Source organism: Ceratotherium simum, chromosome 13 (assembly GCF_057802395.1).
Source record: "Ceratotherium simum simum isolate JZ-2026a chromosome 13, ASM5780239v1, whole genome shotgun sequence".
Taxonomy (NCBI): domain Eukaryota; kingdom Metazoa; phylum Chordata; class Mammalia; order Perissodactyla; family Rhinocerotidae; genus Ceratotherium; species Ceratotherium simum.
This window is the reverse complement of record NC_141912.1, coordinates 7,569,782-7,589,082: the sequence shown is the minus strand read 5'-3', so window position 1 is coordinate 7,589,082 and position 19,301 is coordinate 7,569,782. Positions and strand designations below refer to the sequence as shown.

At 45.4% G+C, this 19,301-nt stretch overlaps 1 protein-coding gene across 11 annotated transcripts in view; it reads right to left on the bottom strand.

Moving 5' to 3' along the window:
- The window catches only part of SNRNP48 (small nuclear ribonucleoprotein U11/U12 subunit 48), a 72,148-nt gene that overhangs the window by 23,441 nt on the left and 29,406 nt on the right, over window positions 1–19,301 (bottom strand). For 4 of the 11 annotated variants that reach the window (XR_015553944.1, XR_015553947.1, XR_015553945.1 and 1 more), the window contains exons 9-10: window positions 7,383–7,433; window positions 190–4,912 (exon numbers count right to left, since the gene is read on the bottom strand). The exons of 2 other annotated variants lie outside the window; for them this stretch is intronic. Coding sequence is in view for 3 of the 9 variants with exons in the window: in XM_087437962.1 (XP_087294088.1) it covers window position 7,063; window positions 7,383–7,433 (52 nt within the window). In the remaining 6 variants the exon portion in view is untranslated. Of the gene's footprint in view, window positions 1–189; window positions 4,913–7,047; window positions 7,064–7,382; window positions 7,434–9,018; window positions 9,370–9,429; window positions 9,630–13,101; window positions 13,243–19,301 lie in introns of those variants that run through there. 5 more of the 11 variants (XR_015553948.1, XM_087437962.1, XR_015553949.1 and 2 more) reach the window with 5 other exon arrangements.

Sequence of the window (19,301 nt, the reverse complement as noted above, 5' to 3'; positions counted from 1 at the left end):
GCATGAGGATAGTCACAGGTCAAGTGCTGACCCCCACAGGAACGCCCCGGGTGAATGCACCCATGCTCCCACCAAGCAGAGCCGGGGAGTGAGGGGCTGACAACCATCCTAGGGAGGCAGGAAGTGGAGGGAGGCAGACCACACGTGAACCCCAGCACATGCTCCATTGTCCCATCAGACTACACTTACGGGACACAAATTCGAAGATAAAATCATTAAGAATTTCAAGACGGCAATGGCAGAACATTGAATCCCAAGCACAGGTTCCCCTTCTGAGCATGGGGCTCCGTGTGATGTCCATGAGGCTGGCCTGCAAGAGCGCGCGGGTTATAGGAATATGCTACATGGTACCAGGACATCCAGAAAGTTGTCAGAAAAAAAGCAGCAGGATGCTGTTACTTATTTTAAAATACACATACGATCTATCATTCTCAAAAGAGAACAAATCCCAGCCTTTTTGGTCAGGGTGGGCAGATCTTTTCTGTAAAGGGGCAGATAGTGAACATTTTAGGCGATATGGTCTCAGGCACAATGCCTCACTCTGCCTTTGGAGCTCCAGCACAGCCACAGAAGATATGCAAACGAATGGGCATGATTGTACTCCAAGAAACATTTTTATGGATGCTAAAGTTTGAATTTTATACGATTTTCGTGTGTCATGAAATATTATTATTTCGATTTTTTTTCCAAGCCATTTAAAAATGTAAAAACCATTCTTAGCTCATGGGCTGAGCAAAAACAGATGGCCAGCTGGATTTGGCCTGTGGACAGTAGCTTGCTGACCTCTGCTTTAGAACTTAGTAGACTCAGGATGGAAAATTAAAGAAGCCCATAATACCCCCTCAAATCTATAACTGTGTCATTTCATTAGTGTGATCAAGAGAAGCAATATTTATAAGAATTCAGAAAAAGGAGTGGGAACAAGAATTAGGAAGCTTGGATTCTAGACCCGGTTCTGTTACACACCAGCTGGATGCTATGGACTGAATTATGTCCCCCCCAATGATTCGTATGTTGAAGGCCCAGCCTCCAGTGTGACTGTATTTGGAGATAGTGTCTATAAGGAGGTAATTAAGGTGAAATGAGGCCATAAGGGTGGGGCCCTGATCCGATAGGATTGGTGTCCCTATAAGAAGAGACAACAGAGCTCTCTCTGTCTGCCATGAGGATTCAACGCAAAGGCAGCCGTCTGCAAGTCAGGAAGAGAGCTCTCATCAGAAACCAAATCAGCCAGCACCATGACCTTGGACTTCCCAGACTCTAGAACTGTGAGAAAACACTTTTCTGTTGTTTAAGTTACTCAGTCCATGTGTTGGCAGCTAGACAGACTATTACACTGGGCAGCCTCAGTTTCCTCACCTGTAAAATGAGGGGAGAAAAATGATCAGATAAACTCCAAAGGCTTTTCTGGCTCGTAAACATTCAAGGATGTGAGAGAGTATTTAATATAGTCTTTAAAATACATATACATTTTTAAAGCCCTCCTTTCACTCATCCTTTCCAAGGAAAATCCCTGAGGGTTAAGCATGGTGCAAGGTCCTGTGTTCCCACCTGCAACATATAAACTAGAGGGCTCTTCCTGTTTCTTGCAAAGTTTTCCCTCCCTAAATTTCATTCATTTCTATGACTAGTATACATGGTATGTGAAGGGGGGAGGGGTATGTGAACGAAAGTTTTAGTAGACTGTGCTTTTAAAACGTGGAGTTTAGGGCCGGCCTGGTGGTGAAGTGGTTAAGTTCACATGCTCCTCTTCGGCGGCCTGGGGTTCACAGGTTTGGATCCCGGGCCTGGACCTACGCACTGCTTATCAAGCTGTGCTGTGGCAGGTGTCCCACATATAAAATAGAGGAAGATGGGCACAGCTGTTAGCTCGGAGCCAATCTTCCTCAGCAAAAAGAGGAGACTTGGCAACAGATGTTAGCTCAGGGCCATTATTTCTCACCAAAAAAAAAAAAAGTGGTGTTTATCTAAAAAATTGGGTTCAGCCCCTTCAGAATCATTGAGTTTTAATTAAACAACATCAACGAAAACACACAAGCTGTGTGACTGACGATTACAATAGGATCCTATTTCTCTTTTTCTCTTCTATTGGCAAATCTCTAACACAGATCAAGTAAAATAATCATAATCTTCCTACACCCTACTATCCTCTTTAATTAACCACTCTGGTTCTCTATCTATAATTTCTAAATCCAGTTAGTATATAAGTTTAACTGACATGAGAATTATTTGGAAAATTTGTTTAAAATACAGATTTCTGGTTCCTATCCCAGACCTGGTATCTTCAGCGATGGAGCCCCCAGATCTGTATTTTTGATTAGTCCCCTCTGTGATCTTGATGCAGCCAGCCCAGTACAGGTTCCTGGGCCAACATTTGGGAAGAAGCACCAAATTACACAGGCCCAGTCTTCAGGGACCAGGACTCTAAGACTATACTGGCTCTTCTGTACATTGACACCCTGGGTAACAGCCACGTAATGACCAAAGGTCGTTCATTAAGTGCTTACTAACGACCCACTGTAGGATGAGAGCTATGCTGGCCAGCCCACCTCTAGCCCCTTGTAGGGAATTCCGGTTCTACCCAGAGATCTAGAACAAGATGAGACATAGGAGGAAAGATTGTGGCTCTGCACCTGGATTTTTTCACCAATTAAATAGAGATACTAATATATAGATGTGCACCACACTCCTGCATGCCTGCCCCATGGATGGGCCTGCCCCGTGCAGGTGATGATGCATTTTGGAGGGAAGCACGGTGGCCCTGCCCTGAGGAGGCAGCTGCTGAAGATCAAGGACAATGGGTGTGCAGTGGGATAGGTCACAGAGGGCAGTGGAGGATGAGCTTGGCCAGGCAGTGGCGTCAAGGTCCCAGAGGGAGATGAGCAGCTCCCACAGCCCCTCTGCTGGGGCTGTGGTGTTTCACCCCCTTTGGGGAGATCAAGGCCAGGGGCAGCATTGTGTTGAAAAGAAATAGCCCTGAGCAGTGGATGGATGTTGCTGCAGCCCACAGCCACGGTGACCACGCAGTGGGCATGCTCAGTACCTCCCTGGGGGCCTGCAGCAATAGTCATGCAGGAGAGACTGATACATTCACATACACACTGGTGTTTGACTTTGCCCAGATCAACAAAAGAGAAGTGACTGATGCGCACAGTGACTGATGGTGGCCATGGCCATTGCATGACCAGCCCCATCGCCCACTAGCAACGTCATGCTGCTGGCCCTACCAGCCACAGGCCGTGAGCTGGGCCATCGGTGCGGGGGGTGGGGGGGCGTCCTACAAAGACTTGGTGCTAACCAGGTTCCTTTCTTTGATGTTCCTTAAGATCTCTGTCCACAATCATAAGAAACAGCAGCTACACCTGAAGTTTGTCACTGGCTGCACATTTTTCCTGCAATAGTGTCTCCCTTCAGACACCAGGGGAGACCTCATTGCCTATTGGGAAAAGGTCACGTATCAGCTAAGACCCCCAGGAAGTGTAGCAGTGCCCATGCCAGCACAGCTGGGGACACAATAGGCATGCCTGTGTTGAGGCAGAGAGCAAGCCAAGCCCAGCAGGAAAGCCCTGCTGACCCGGGAGGGTGGGACTGGGTTTAAAGCTGATCCTGCAAAGCCCCCAGTGCCCTCTGAGGTCCAACAGTAAAACATACTGCATTTGAAGGGGCTCAGGGCCTGGAGTCACCATTGGGGGATTTGTCACATTGGGGAGGATCTTAGGGCTTCTCCTGAGTGTAACACAAAGCTGAATTCCCAGCTACTCTAATCTTATTCCCAACATTGTAGCCCCCTCTGCAACACCCTGGTGGGCCATGCTTTTCTTGAATACTTACTGCCCCAACTCAGACAGTCCCAGCTATCGTTAGACATTTTTAACTACGAGGAAGTCCTTCCTTTGTTTGAGCTGTAATCTGTCTCCTCATGACTGCCATGCACTGAACTGTGTACAGTATAGCGTGCGTATGTATGTGCACCACCAAAATGTGTGGCCATCAAAACGTAAAGTATGCTTGTGTGTATGCCCTGACCAGCAGTCTCACTTCTACGACTCTGTCCTACAGAAAGATGAGCACAGTGTGCAAAATAGAAGCGTCCAAGGATTTTCAGAGGGAATTGCAATCGTGCTCTCCTGCTGTGCTGCAGAACGGAGGGCTCCTGAGGTGGGTGCTGGAGAGGAGATCCCTGCAGTAAACAGGACAATGAACTTGACAACCTCAAACAGTCTTCCCTTACATGCTCTGGATTTGCAGATGCTTCTGGCCTCACTTTCTGTCTTCTCTACCTCATTTCTTTCTCCTCCGCTAGGGACAAACCAACAGCTCCACGGAGAGGGAATGAAGGGAAGGTCATTTCACATGCTCCCTGAAGTGTCTGAGGCCACTTCTTCTGGCTGTGCTGGGGGAGGGGCGAGGGGAAGGGAATCCACGTGCCCCCCACACAGACCTGGGAATGCCCCGTCTGTCCGCCCCAGGCTCACTCCTTCCGCAGTCACCCAGTTTGCAGTTGGGGCCAAAGGGGCCACAATATGAGCAGCAGCAGGGGCGGCGGTAGCAGAGGCGACAACAGGCAGCAGCTGTGAGGGCAGCAGCCCTGAGTCTGCAGCCCAGGACGGGCAAACGCAGCAAAGACAGACAGGACCCGCCCCAGGCCCGAGAAGAGGCGGGGCGGGGGAGCGGCGGCCAGCGGGTCCTCGTGGTGTCCTAACGAGGTCGTGGTGGGTGCTGCCGCGTGGCCGTGGGCTGGACACCAGGCCCTCCAAAGGGGGCAGGGCGGATGCGGCGACTGCAGGAGCAGAGACACCAGCAGGTCTATGGTGAGACAGCTAAAGGTCCAGCAGCGGGAGCCTCCTCGCCCTTGCAGAGGGAAGGCGACGGGAGCCATTGCGATGGCAGCCAGAGAGTCTGCTGGCTGGTGCTGACACCCAGGAGGGAAGAAGCGGGAGAAGGGAAGAAGTTCATCACCACAGAGCAGGGGCTGACACGTCAACCAAACCATCCTCCAGCTGGCCCCACGAGAGACGACAAAACCGCCAGCCCCAAAACAGTGTGGACATTCCCCAGTCGGGGGCGCTGACACAGCCAGCCCAGGCTCCGCCAGTGACAGAGCAGCGGGGCCGGCTCTTCCTTGAGGAACGTCAAAGCCAGCCCTCTGCAACACAGCCATGGAGTGGCTGTCTGAGGCCGCGGGGGAGCATCAGGGCCATCGTGGAGAGACCAGAGGGCGGCCAGGGGCCGAGGTCCCTGCTGCTGCTGTGACATCCAGGACCAGGGAGGCGGAGCCAGAGAAGGAAGCCTCGCAGTGGGCCCAGGGCCGTGTTCCCAGAGCCCCCGCTTCTCTCCTCACTGCAGGCTCAGCAGAGGGACCCAGATAAAGGAATCTCAGAACGTCCTCTGTTGGACTCCACGTCCCCCAGCCTAGCAGTGACCGCACAGTGCATTCCCTGATGTCACTGTGCTGCAGCCCGAGTCCCCAGTCTCCAGAGAGCCCCCTCATACCCTCGCTCTGAGAGCCAGTGTGAGGGCACCCCCTTCCCTGTGCAGTCCTGGCTTTGAGCCCCCACGCTGCCGGCTGGGAAACACCCCATCTCCTCCCTCTCCTCTCCCTCATCTCTCTCCTCTCCCGCAGGGCCCTGAGCGCAGACATTCAGTCCAGGCTGTAGACCAAGCAAGGACAGGATTCTGTCCCCTCGGGACGTTCAGGGAGGGAGGAGGGACACATCCAATTCATTGGGAAACAGAGTGGGAAAGTCTATCTTGTCGACTTAGTGGTTCCAGAGGCCTGAGCTCTGGAGAAATGCTGACACGTGCTCCAGGAGACACGCGGGGAATGTTCGTAGGAAAGTAGTTCGTAGCAGCAAACACCGGGAGCCCCAGACGTCCTTGAACAGGGGGACAGAGCAAGTGTGGATGCGCACAGAGAGTACAGTCCCAGAGTGAAGAACAGGGGGCAGGGCTGCACCTCACATACCGCTGAGTGGAAAAGCAAGTCACAGAAGAATAATTCAAAGACAAGACCAAAAATGTATGTTGAGGGCACGTCTGGAATAACAGTAGAGAAATGAGGGTATGAAAAACGCAGAAGTCAGGAGCGTGGGTGTCCGTGGGGTTAGGGGAAGGGAAATGTAACCAGGGAGGCTTCAACAGAGTTGATATATGACAAAAACTTGTTCAAGTCTGAAAGACCCCTTCGAATAAGATTAAAAATTCCAGGTGACAAGATAACAAGATAATATATACTGTGCAGTGCTATTGAGGAGTAGAAATAATGCATATAAAGAGCGTGGCACAAATTTATGATGCTAATATTATTATTGTTATCATTATTAATATAATGGTTCCTTTTCTCAAAGGACTTACAATCTAAAAAAATATATAGACATAAAAATATCCACTAAGTGTTTAATGAGATGATAGAGGTGGTGTTTTAAGGTTTCAGTGAAAAGTGAGAGCTGGAGTAACCAGGGAAGCCATCAGGTGGGATGTAAAGAATGAGCATGATTTAGTTAAAAGGAACGACAGGAAATTTAATTTAAGTCAGGGGGAAATGAATATAATGTATTTGTGAAAAAATCATGTGAGACCATGGTCTCAGATCATGGTATGTGAGACCAGACTGCTTACAGCAGAAAACTAAAAAGAAATGACATTTAAAAGAGACTTTTCAAATTGACAACATAAAATGAAGTTCATTTGGAAGATGGATTTACCATATTATTTTTCCCTCACACATACATTGTACCAGAAACACACAGGACGGGCAAACAGCCAGGTGACCACGTAGCCCATTCAAGGTTTCTAGATAGGGGGACCAAGTGGGGAGGGAACATACTGGGTTTGCAACCTGCATCCCCACCGACAAGCTGGTGACCTTGGGCAAGTCATTCGAGTCCTCTGGGTTCCTTTTCTTCAGCTGTGAAACTGGGGCCAGCGGTGCCTGCCTCCTGGGATGGTTGCAAAGGTCAAATGCAGCATACATCGTACATCAGCTACTGCTCAGCTGCCGACAGAAGAAACCACTCTGCCTCCTCTAAGTAGAATAGTTCCCAGGGAATCTAACCTAAGAAGTCTATACAAAAGTGCCTCATTAATTGAAAGCACTCAATACCAGGAAGCTAGCATATTTCGAGTCCAAGAGGCATCAATCACAAGATGCATGCTATAGACTGAATGTTTGTGTCCCCCCAAAATTCACATGTTGAAACCTAATTCCCAGTGTGACAGTATTGGGAGGTGGGGCCTTTGAGAGGTGATTAGGTCACAAGGGTGGAGCCCTTATGAATGGGATTATAGAAAGGGGCCCCAGAGAGCTCCTGAGCCCCTTCCACCAGGTGAGGGCACAGGGAGAAGACAGCTGTCTGTCTGTGAACCAGGAAGAGGATCCTTACCAGAGACTGAACCTGCCAGCACCTTGATCTTGAACTTGCCAGCCTCCAGAACTGTCAAAAATAAATGTTTGTTGTTTAAGCCACCTGATCTATGGTATTCTGTTATAGCAGCCTAAATGGACTAAGACAATGTATGTTATTAACTGAGGGATTAGGTGCATACAAAATCATTGAAAGGGCTGCAGGAGGGGCCCCAGGCTAGGCTTTCAAACATAACTTCCAGGGCCCGGCCCCGTGGCGTAGCGGTTAAGTGCACGCGCTCCGCTGCTGGCGGTCCGGGTTCAGATCCCGGGCACACACATAAGCACCGCTTGTCAGGCCACACTGTGGCGGCACCCCATATAAAGTGGAGGAAGATGGGCACAGATGTTAGCACAGGGCCAGTCTTCCTCAGCAAAAAGAGGAGGATTGGTGTGTATGTTAGCTCAGGGCTGATCTTCCTCACAAACAAACAAACAAACAAACAAAAAACTTCCAGAACAAAACCCCAGAACTGGCCCGCCAAAAGAACTGCCACCTCTGCCACACCCAGGAGCCTGGGAATCAGGAAGTGCCAAGTGACAAAGATTCGAGTCACACAGCTTAGCAAACATCCATGATAAGGAAGACACTGCCACTGTGGCTCCAGGAACAAATGCCTTCTGCTCAAAGAGCACCAGGAAATCTCCCCAAGAACCACACCCTCAAAGCACATGCCCTGCTTCCTACCTGGATGTCTGCTCACACTGCTGCAGAGAAAACAACTTCTGTTGGTATCAAACCAAGTGGGCTCGCCTCCTGGTGAGTTAAATAAGACTCTATACCAGTGGAAGTTGTCTCACAAAGTACAGTGTATTTCCAGCAAATAGGAGGCCATGAGGAATCACTTCCAAAGTCATGGCCTCCCCGAACAAAGGGGAAGGAGGAACTTTTATTTGGTTGGGGAGTGAATATTCAAAATGGAGAGGTGGGTATTCGCTTGCACAGGCTCAGCTGGTGTCTTGACATGAGTACAGCCATGTTTGGTCATTCCATTAACCTACAGCCACCAGCACACAAAGAAATACAAAGCTGCTTTCTGTGTGGTGGGAACTGGCCTTTCTCCCACAAAAATAGTTGCAATTTGTAACATTTCAAGGTCCTTTGGGTGTCACAGTCAAGGGCAGACTGGCCATCTGTGCCAGGCTGGGACGATAACCAGGGAAAACAGTGCACGTATGCCACTGCCGGGCTGGGACAATAGCCAGGAGGCTCAGTGCACGTATGCCACTGATAACCATTTGTGCATGGGAACATTGAATGCTTGCTCTGTAAACTCTGTAACTGCTTATATAAACTGCTGGAAACTGAGGCCTGGTGAGAGTCTCACCTGTGGAGGGGACGCCCTGCCCAGGACCTCTGATGATCAGATTCCCACCCAGCCGTGTCAATTGAAGGGACTCTCCCTGGCAATGGGGTGTGGATGTTGTGAGTAACCGATCTGATGTGTTCTCTTTTCAGTCAACCTGGTGTTTCTCTTTCTGGTTGATTTGTGTCCTTTCCCTTCAGTCGATGTGGATGTTTCCCTTTCTAATTGATCTGATGTTTTTCCCTCTCATTATATGATCTATTCAAATCTGCTGCTATCTCAGTCGATGTGGATGTTTTCCCTTTCCAGTTGGGCTGATGTTTTTCCCTCTTAATATTTGACCTATTTGGATCTGTTTGCAGACTATCGCCTTTACTATCCTCTATATAATAAAATATACCTTCAGTCCATTTGTTTGGAGTGGAAAGTTTCTTTTACACCTCCGATCGAATCCCCGAACCTCTCATAACAGCTGGGGAACATGTTTCCACATAATGACGCCTTAAGCTCCGCCTGGAGAGATCTTTGCATTAAACATAAGGCAAAAGTCATGGGCATAGCTCTTGTGGTGTGGCTTGGTCAGTTTCAGGATGGCTGGTGGTGACAACTCCCTTGAGTGCCTCGCTTGATCAGTTTCAGGATGGCTGATAGTTATATCTCCTTAACATACAAAAGGAAAAGAAACAACTTGGAAAAACAGTTAATTGCTTCCAAACCCACCTTTGAGTTTCTCGAGGCACCTAGTTGGTGACACTGTGACCTGCTTGCTAACAGCAGCAGCAGAGGCAGAAGCAGCAAGGCCCCCATGTCACTTCTGCCTTCCAGATCGCCCACGAGTTCATCTGATTGGCTGACCCGCCATTTCATCATGGATTTTTGCTGCAATGGAAGCCAGAAGCGTGGCTTTTGGCCTCCAACCTCTATAGTCCAGGAAAGCAAAGAAGGAGGGTAGAATGAGTGCCAATCCACCACACCCGCCCCAGGGAGCTTATGTAAGGAAGCCAGCACTGTCTGTTACCTAGTAAGTGCTCAGTACATTTCCAGCTCGAGCAAACAGCTGGAAAAATAGTGCATGTTTTCCCTCTTAGCTGAGGGAAGAATTAAATAAAAGGGGAAGGATAACATGTTTCTTTGCTCCTGTGACTTTTGTTCCCAAGCAGGACTGTCCCACTGTTACACACCCAGCAATAACAGATGCTTTTTTGAAGTAGCTGGTTTTCAAAGTAGCTGAGAAGGTGCAATTCCCAGATAAAGCAAGCAAAAGAATTCTCTCTTCTCCTAAGACAGCTGCCTTTCACAGTTCTCATAGCAGATTCATTGCAAAACTATTTTTTTCCTGAAAATACATTACTGCTTCTTAATGATTAATTAAACCAATAAAGCCCTAGAAATTTCAGAAATTTTCTGAAATGTTTTACTTCTTGCTTCCCGTGAACAGCTTCAAGACTCATGACATTTGTTTCTTCAAGAGTGAGGAGACAGGGATCCATCTACCCAGCACCTGCCCTGCTCACCTCCACGTTAAAGGGGGACGGCAGCCCGCCCTTCTGTTACGAAGCCTCCTCTGGGATATGTGTGGGGAGCACAGGGATGAGGTGACACATCCATGCTCTGGACCTCAAGTCACCCCTTTGCATGAATCTGGGAAAACTACTGTCTTCCCAGCCCTCGGTGTTCCCACCTCTGAAATGGGGACTCAGCCTATTTTCTCTACCACCTTCCACGGATATTAGGGCAAACCATAAACAAGGTATAGACTGTACACATTTTAAAGCAGTAGCTAGTTTGCCTTGCCCCCCCACTACACCACAGTAGTCTAAATCCTTGCTATCTCCTCAGCAATTTTTTGGTAAAATGGTATTCTTACTGCTTTTTTTCATTCTAATAGAAAAATTCTTACTACGGCTAGAAACCACACATTGCCCTCTTTCCTTCTTACCTAAGAACATAATATGAGAGACTAAGAGGACAGCACCCAGGCCCCAGGCACTGGCAGCGAGGCTCCATGGTAAAAAGCCGGTCTTGGTGTCAAGATTGGATCTGAACCCTCTACAATGGGCTGTGAGATCTCATAGCAGCTGCTCGATCTCTCCAAGCCTCAATTTCCTCATCTTCAAATTGGGTGACAATGATGGTAGTTCCCACAGGGTGAAGAGTGAATGAGATCACAGATTGTAGTGTTCGCTGTGGTGTGCCACCCACGTCTCCCCTTCAGCAGGGAGGTGCTTCTCCTCTGCTGCCAAGAGAGATGGCTGATGACAGCTTCCATCTGAGACACTCCCCCAAATTGTCCTTGGTCAAAGGGAGTCCACACCCAAGGTTACAGCCCATCTGGGGTGTTAGATGGAGAGTGGAGCTTGCATCCAATACATGGCTGACATGGAAGTATAAAGGCCTGCTCCCCAATTGCCCCAGCTGGGTACAACTTTGAAGGATCATCCCAGTCCCAGAATCCATACTCCCTATAGGATCAGCTAAGTCCTTTGTTCTGACTGCACTGTAGTTAAATTTCTCCCTCTGACCAATCCCACTTCCTTCCCCATCCCACAGGTGCAGATCCTGCAAGCACTCCCCCAACAAACTTCCTACATCAAATCTCAGGCTCAGAAACTGTTCCCAGGGAACCTGACCTGAGACACATATGCAAAGGGCCTCAAGAACAGGAAGCACTCAATACAGGGAAGCTACCATATGTCATTGAGTCTAAGAGCCATCAATCACAAGATGCCCATTATTTTATGCACCACTAAGAAAGAAAAAATACCCAAGATGGGAAGTCTAATAGGATACACCCAAATAGAGCCGGGACACCAACCAAAGGTGTCCTATTCCCTGCAGAATAGGACAGCAAGAAAATGTGCAGGGCTCAACCACGGTTCTGGGTACAGGAAGTGGGCAAAACTGCCCTGATAACCTGCACTGAGCTCGCTTCAAGCAAAGAGTTGAATTGAAGGATCTCAGGTCAGTAGCACCCCTAGGATACTGGCAGAAGAAAGTGAAAATCCTCTCCAGAAAAACTCAACTTCTATTCTCACCAACAGTGATCATAAAAGCCGCTCAGATTTCAAAGATGTGAAGATGAGAAAGAAAGGTATGTATGTTAGAATCAATGAAGTACAGCATTATTCTGTTCACAAAGACGTGAGCACACCCAGCTGTCACTCTGCAGCAGTGGTAACTCCCATCGTCCCCTGTGGAGTTCACCATAGTCAAAACTGACCATGGAAGTGACCAGGCTTCATGTGGACCCGGAAGCTGGTGGATCCAAGCAGAAATCAGAGATAAAAGCATAACCCACTCTGGGCAGAAATAACATATTCCAATAAGACTGATAGCGGCAGGGAAGAGCTCAGACTGGAAATTGGGAGAGCTGGGCTCCAGTCCATTCCCCCTCCTAGTTAATTAGCTATTGGACTTTTAAACTTTTCTGAGGCTCATTTTTCTCACACCTTCCCATCAATGAGGAAAAAAAACTATCCTTCCTGCTCAAGTATTATATCAGAGGAACTAGAACTTTGAAAAGTTAAATAAATACTAATAGTTAACATTATTATTAAATATGTATTGATTGAACACTTCCTACATGTTTTAGATCCCGGAGATGCAACACTTACAAATAAAACAACATTCCTGCCCTCATGGAGCTTACATTCCGGTGGATTCTAGCGTCACTATCTTAAATCGGTTCTTCCTTCTGTAGCAGGATTTGCCACGTTCCTCACGGTTATGACACCCAGAGAAGGTTCAGTTCCAAATGGACATGGCTTTGAACAACAGAGGTACACAGTGTGGAGTGTGGTAATTGCATATTTCCACACATACTATTTAAAAACATGTGTAAACCAGCTGCACACTTGGCTTCTGATAATGAACCCATTTATTTGCCTGCAAGTCATGTGGGGCAGGGGAGAATTTGGAAGGGGTGGAGGCATCCGGGTATAGGGCTCCGAGCCTGGAACTTCTCTAATGGGCCGCATCCGGCCGCCTCCATTGTCAGGGGCATTGGGTCCAGAGGCCTTTCCCAACTCCTGAGCCCCTCTCCCTGGTCCCCTTAGATCACAATCTACTTTCACTCTGGACTGAAGCAAAGCAAGGGATCGCTTTCAGATGACTGCAACAGGAAGCAGGAGGTGCGGCAGTTGGAGCAGAGGTTCCAAAGGCAGACCCTTCTGGGTTGGGATCCCTTCCCTGAGACTTGGCAACTGTGCAGTTCTGGGCAAGCTACTGGAACTCTCTAAGTCTGTTTCCTCATCTGCAGAATGGGAATGAGAATAGCTCATACCTCATAGGGTGTGGGGGGATTAAGTGGAATAATGCACGTTAGGTAAACTGTACTCCAACAGAAAAAGTGCCCAATAAGTGATAGCTGTTACCGTTGCTGTTGTTGCTATGGTATTATTACCACCTCCCTCCCGTCTAGATGTGTGTCTCAGCGATGTTCCTGACACGGTCTTTGGAATGTTCTCACAGCTGGAGAGTTTCTGCCAAACTGAAGAGGATGCCATAAGTTCTGGCACTTTTCATTGCAGCTTCCTGGGAAAAGCACAATGGTTAACACTTCCGCGATCCTCTGCGAGATGCCAGATGTGGAGGCTTGCCTGTCCTCCCTGCTCCCTGTGAGGGTGTCAGCCGCTGATCTGCTCATCCCTTCCTCCCTCCATCAATCCCTCAGGCACCCAGATAACACCAGTTCCGCTCAACCCCGGTTCCTTCCACAGACCAGGAAGAGGATGGGCCCCCAGGCCCAGGTTAACCCGAGGGAGACAGGTAGGAAAGGTGAGACTGGCAACGTGCACGGCGCCCCCTGGGAGCAGCGATTCCCGTCATCAGAGAATCCCACCACTCACTTTTCCCAGTTCAGAAGCCAATGCTCTGACATTTAGACTTGCTTCTCCATTTTGACTTTTAATGTGATTTCATCAAAAGAAGTCAGTCTGGAGCCAGAAAAACACGGCAAATTGTTCCATTCATGTTTACACATTACCCACAAACCTCTCACCTCCCAGAATTTTTTGAAAATTCCAAATCTTGATTCTTTCCTTGTCAAATACAGCCACTTTTTAAAAAAATAAACTTTATTTCTTAGAACAGTTTTAGGTCCACGGCAAAATTGAGTGAAGGTATGGGGAGTTCCCATACACCACCTGCCCCCACATGCTCAGCCACTCCCCACCCATTAACATCCTGCCTAATAATCACTTCAAATAAAATGAACTATCTAAAGGGGTGGAATCTTTCCTTATAAACCTCCTGGAATAATTTTCCTTGTGTCTACAGTCACATTCTAAACTGGCCAAAAATTATGGGAAATGTATCTTTTTTGTGTGTGTTTGAGGAAGATCAGCCCTGAGCTAACACCCATGCCAATCCTCCTCTTTTTGCTGAGGAAGACGAGCTCTGAGCTAACATCTATTGCCAATCCTCCTCCTTTTTTTCCCCAAAGCCCCGGTAGATAGTTGTATGTCATAGTTGCACATCCTTCTAGTTGCTGTATGTGGGACGCCGCCTCAGCATGGCCAGAGAAGCAGAGCCTCAGTGCACGCCCGGGATCTGAACCCAGGCCACCAGCAGTGGAGCGCATGCACTTAACCGCCAAGCCACGGGGCCGGCCCTGGGAAATGTATCGTTTCTTGATAAAATTATAATTCAACAAAGCTATAATTTTGCCTCCTTGGCTCCAAATTCTACTTTTTCTCCAAAGAAATCAAATAAACTCTTTATACGTATGACAATGTTTTTTGGGAGGTGGGGTTGTTGTTTGTTGTTCGGATGAGTTGTCCACAGACACCTCCTGTAACAGGAGGAAACTCTTTCCTTTCCTCCCGCCTCTCCAGGACTCAGCGTCCATCTCAAATTCGATGCCTTTCCCTTTGCTGCCTCAGAGTTCTTTTCCTTCTGCTGCTCTGGGTTATTATCAGCACTACTAGGTTTGGTACTTCAACTCCAATGGACAGCTACTCATGACCCACAGGGATATGCCCACAAATATTCTTCACGTGGAATACCCAACTTTTCTGTATTTAGTCTCTATTTATTCACCTTTACTATCAACTTTCCAGTACTTCTCAAGTGTAGGTTTTTATTCTCCAGACGACTGCCCTAAAGTGTGTTTCTCTCAGATCCCCAGCACAGGCTGGGCACACTGTGTGTATTCCAGCTAAAACACAGTTGCTTTAAACTGCCTTCGACAGTCAGAGAAGAATCCAGAGTCCTTCCAGAGTGAAGAATCCAGCCAGAGTCCTTCCAGATTGAAAAAATAGGAAAGCCTCAGTTCCCTTTCCTTCCCTGAGGAAAGCTGGGCTTGCTTCCCTCATTCCCAGGGCGTGGCCGAGCATGCCCGGTCACCACCCTTGGGCGTGGGGTTACAGCTACCGACTGTGGGAGTGACACAACATGTTGAAGTGAACCACACCTGAGCCCTAATCACACGTTAGGGAGTGATTTTTTTTTTTTCCAGAAGTTTATCTTAACTCCCTGTGTAGACCAGGAGCACCTAGAGGAGAGACGCCATCATACTCTTTTTCTTTTTTCATTGCTAAGTATAATTTGAATATAATAAATTCATCAATTTTAAGTGTATGACAATAAATTTTAACAAATGTATTCAGTCCTGTAACCAACACAATAATGACACAGACCATTCCATCATCCTAAAAAGCCTCTTTATGCTACTTTGCAGTCCCCTTTCCCCACCCCCAGCCCCTAGCCACCACTGATCTGCTTTTTGTCACTATAGTTTCACCTTGTCTAGAATTGCATATAAGTGGAATCATATAGTAGATAATCTCTTATGTGTAGCTTCTTTCACTTAGCATGCTTTTCAAAGTCATCCATATTGCCGCGTGTATCAGCAGTCGCTTCCTCTTTATGGCTGGGTAGTATTCTGTTGAATGGATAGAAAATTTGTCTACCAATTCACCAGTTGATGGACATTTGAGTTGTTTCCAGTTTGGAGCTACTATGAATAAAGCTGCAATGAACATTTGTGGACAAGTCTTAGTGTGGATATGTTTTATTTTTGGTAATACAGGAGCAATCTAAGAGTAGATTGCTGGATTGTATGGTAAGTGTACGTTTAACTTTAAAAGAAAAACTCTGGCAAACAGTTTCCTAAAATGACTACAATTATAGAGTCCTACCAGCCATAAATGAGAGTTCCAGTTGTTCCACGTTCTCACCAACACTTGGTATTATCAGTCTTTTAATTTCAGCCATTCTAGGGTGTCTAGTGTTCATTGTGGTTTTAATTTGCATGTCCCTTACTAATGATGTTGAGCATCTTTTCATGTGCTTATTTACCATTCGAGTATCTTCTTTTGTGAAGTGTTTACCCAAATCTTTTGTCCATTTTTGGGAGGTTATTTGCTTTAAGAGTTCTTTACATATTCCAGATACAAGTCCTTTGTCTGCTATATACTTTGTGAATAGTTACTCCCATTCCGTGGCTTGACTTTTAATTTTCTTAACAGTATCTTTTGAAGAGTAAAAGTTTAATTTGACGAAATCCAACTTAGTGATTTTCTCTTTTATGGGTTATGCCTGATGTGTCCTATTTAAGAAATCTTTGCCTAACTCAAGGCCACAAAGAATTTCTGCTGTTTTCTTTTAGAAATTTTTATTTTAGCTCTTACTTGTAAGTTGATGATTCACTTCAGGTTGATGTTCGGTACATTGTGTGAAGTAAAATTCAAGGTTCATTGTATTCCATGTGGATATCCTGTTGTTCCAGAACCATTTGTTGAAAGTACTATCTTTTTCTCATGGCGTTACCTCGGTAGCTTGTCAAAAATCAACTGATCACATATCTGTGTTTCTATTTCTGGATTTGCTCTTCTGTTCTACTCATCTACATGTCTATCCTTATGCCAATACCGTTCTGTCTTGGTTACTGAAACTTTATAATAAATCTTGAAATCAGGTAGCATAAGTCTTCCAACTTTGTTCTTTTGTCCTCCCTAAAACGTTCTCTCTTGGGTCCACTGCATTTCCATACGAATTTTTTAATCAGCCTGTCAATTTCTAGGGAAAAAAAAAAAAAGCCTGCTGGCATGCTACAACATGGATGAACCTTGAGGACATTAGGCTAGGTGAAATAAGCGAAACACAAAAGGACAAATATTATATGATTCCACTTACATAAGATACCTAGAGTGGTCAAATTCATAGAGACAGAAAGGGGAATGGTGGTTGCCTGGGGCTCGAGAAGTGGGAATAGGGAGTTAGTGTTTAATGGGTAGAGTTTCAGGGAAGATGAAAAAGTTCTGGAGATGGATAGTGACAATGTGAATGTACTTAATGCCACTGAACTGTACACTTAAAACTGGTTAAAGTGGTCTTTTTTTTGCTGAGGAAGATTCACCCTGAGCTAACATCTGTGCCAATCTTCCTCTATTTTGTATGTGGGTTGCATGGCTGCCACCAAGTGGTGTAGGTCTGCACCCGGGAACCGAACCCAGGCTGCTGAAGCGGAGGTTGCTGAACTTAACCCCTAGGCCATGGGGCCAGCCCCTAAAATGGTAAATTTTATGTTATGTATATTTTATCACAATTAAAAATGTATTGTGCTTTAAAAAAAAAGAGGCCTGCTGGGAATTTATTGCAATTGCACTGAATCTGTTGTTCAATTTAGAGAGAATTGGTACCTTAAAAATAGTCTTCTGATTTGTGAGCATGGTATATCTCTTCATTTATTTAAATCTTCTTTAATTTCTCTCAGGAAGATTTGTAGTTTGTGGTGTACATGTCTTGCACATTTTGTTAAATTTATCCTATGTATTTTATGATTTTTGATGCTATTCCAACTTTCATTAGTAGTATATAAAAATTATTATAGATTTTTTCTATTGACTATATCCTGTGGCCTTGCTAAATTTATTAGTTCTAGTAGCTTTTTTTTGTAAATTCCTTAGGATTTTCTACATAGATGATTATGTCATCTGTGAATAAAGACAGTGTTACTTCATCCTTTCCAATCGGTATACATTTTATTTCTTCTTATTGCATTATTGCATCAGCTAGGACCTCAATACAATGTTGAAGAGAAGTGGCAAGAGCAGACACCTTTGCCTTGCTCCCAATCATAGGAAGAAATTATTCAGTTGTCCACTATTAAGTACAATGTTAGCTCTAGGTTTTTTGTAGATGTCCCTTATCAGGTTGAGGACATTTCCTTCCATTTCTAGTTTTCTGAGAGTGTTTTTTTTTTAAACTATGAATAGGTATTGAATTTTATCATATGCTTTTTCTGCATCTATGAAGGATCATATGATTTTTCTTCTTTAGTCTGTCAATATGGTGAATTATATCAATTGAGTTTCAATGTTATACCAACCTTAAATTCCCGGGGAAAAACTCACTTGGTCATAAGGTATTTTTTTTTAATGTATTGCTGGATTCATTTGTCTGCAAAAATTTGCCATGTTTTTGTTAAGGTGTCTATGTTCATGAGATATATTGGTCTTTAGTTTACTTGTAATGTCTTTGTCTGGTTTTGGTATCAGGACAATGATGGCTGGGAAAGTTTCCTTCCTCTTTTTGTGAAGAACTCATATTATTCCTTCTTAGATGTTTCAGAGGATTTACCAGTGAAGCCACCTGGAACAGGAATTTTCTTTGTGGGAAAGTTTTTAACTATGAATTCAATATATTGAATAGAGATAGGACTATTTCAAGTTATCTGTTTCTTCTTGAGTAAGCTTAGGTAATTTTTGTTTTTCAAGGAATTTATCCATTTCATCTAAGTTGTTGAATTTATTGGCATAATGTTATGCATAATATTCCCTTTTTATCATTTTAAAGTCTGTACAATCTGTAGCAACATCTCCATGTTCATTCTTGATATCAGTAATTTGCATCTCCTTTTTTCTTTCCTCCTGGTTAGTGTCTGGTTACATCCATCTGCCTAGAGGCTTGTCAATTTTATTCATCATTTTTAAAGAATCAGCTTTTGGCTTCATTTATTTTCTCTATTGTTTTTCAGTTTTCTATTTCATTGATTTTTGTTCTTTATTGTTTCCTTCCTTCTGCTTAATTTGATCTTCTTTTTCTAGTGTTCTAGGATGTAAGCTTAGATCATCAATGTGAAACTTTTCTTCTTTTCTAATATCAGCATTTAAGCTATGTTTCCTTCTCACCACTGCTTTAGCTGCATCCCAAAAATTTTGATATGCTGTGTCTTCATTTTGATTCAGTTTAAAATATTTCCTGATTTGCCTTATGATTTATTTTTGACATATGAGTTATTTAGAAGTAGGCTGTTTAATCTCTAAATATTTGAGGATTTTCCAGATATCTGTTATTGATTTCTAGTTCGATTCTGTAGTGGTCCGAGTATATATTTTGTATGATTTCAATCTTCTCAAATGTAGTGAGAGTTGTTTAATGGCCTAGAACATGGTCTATCTTGGTGAATATCACAAGCGCGTTGAACAGAATGTATTCTGCTGGTTGTTTGGATGGAGTGTTCTATAAATGTCAGGTCAAGTTGGTTGATAGTGTTGTTCAAGTCTTCTATCTCTTCACTAATTTGCTGTCCACTTGTACTATGAATTACTAAGTGAGGAGTGTTGAAATCTCCACCTATAACTGAATTT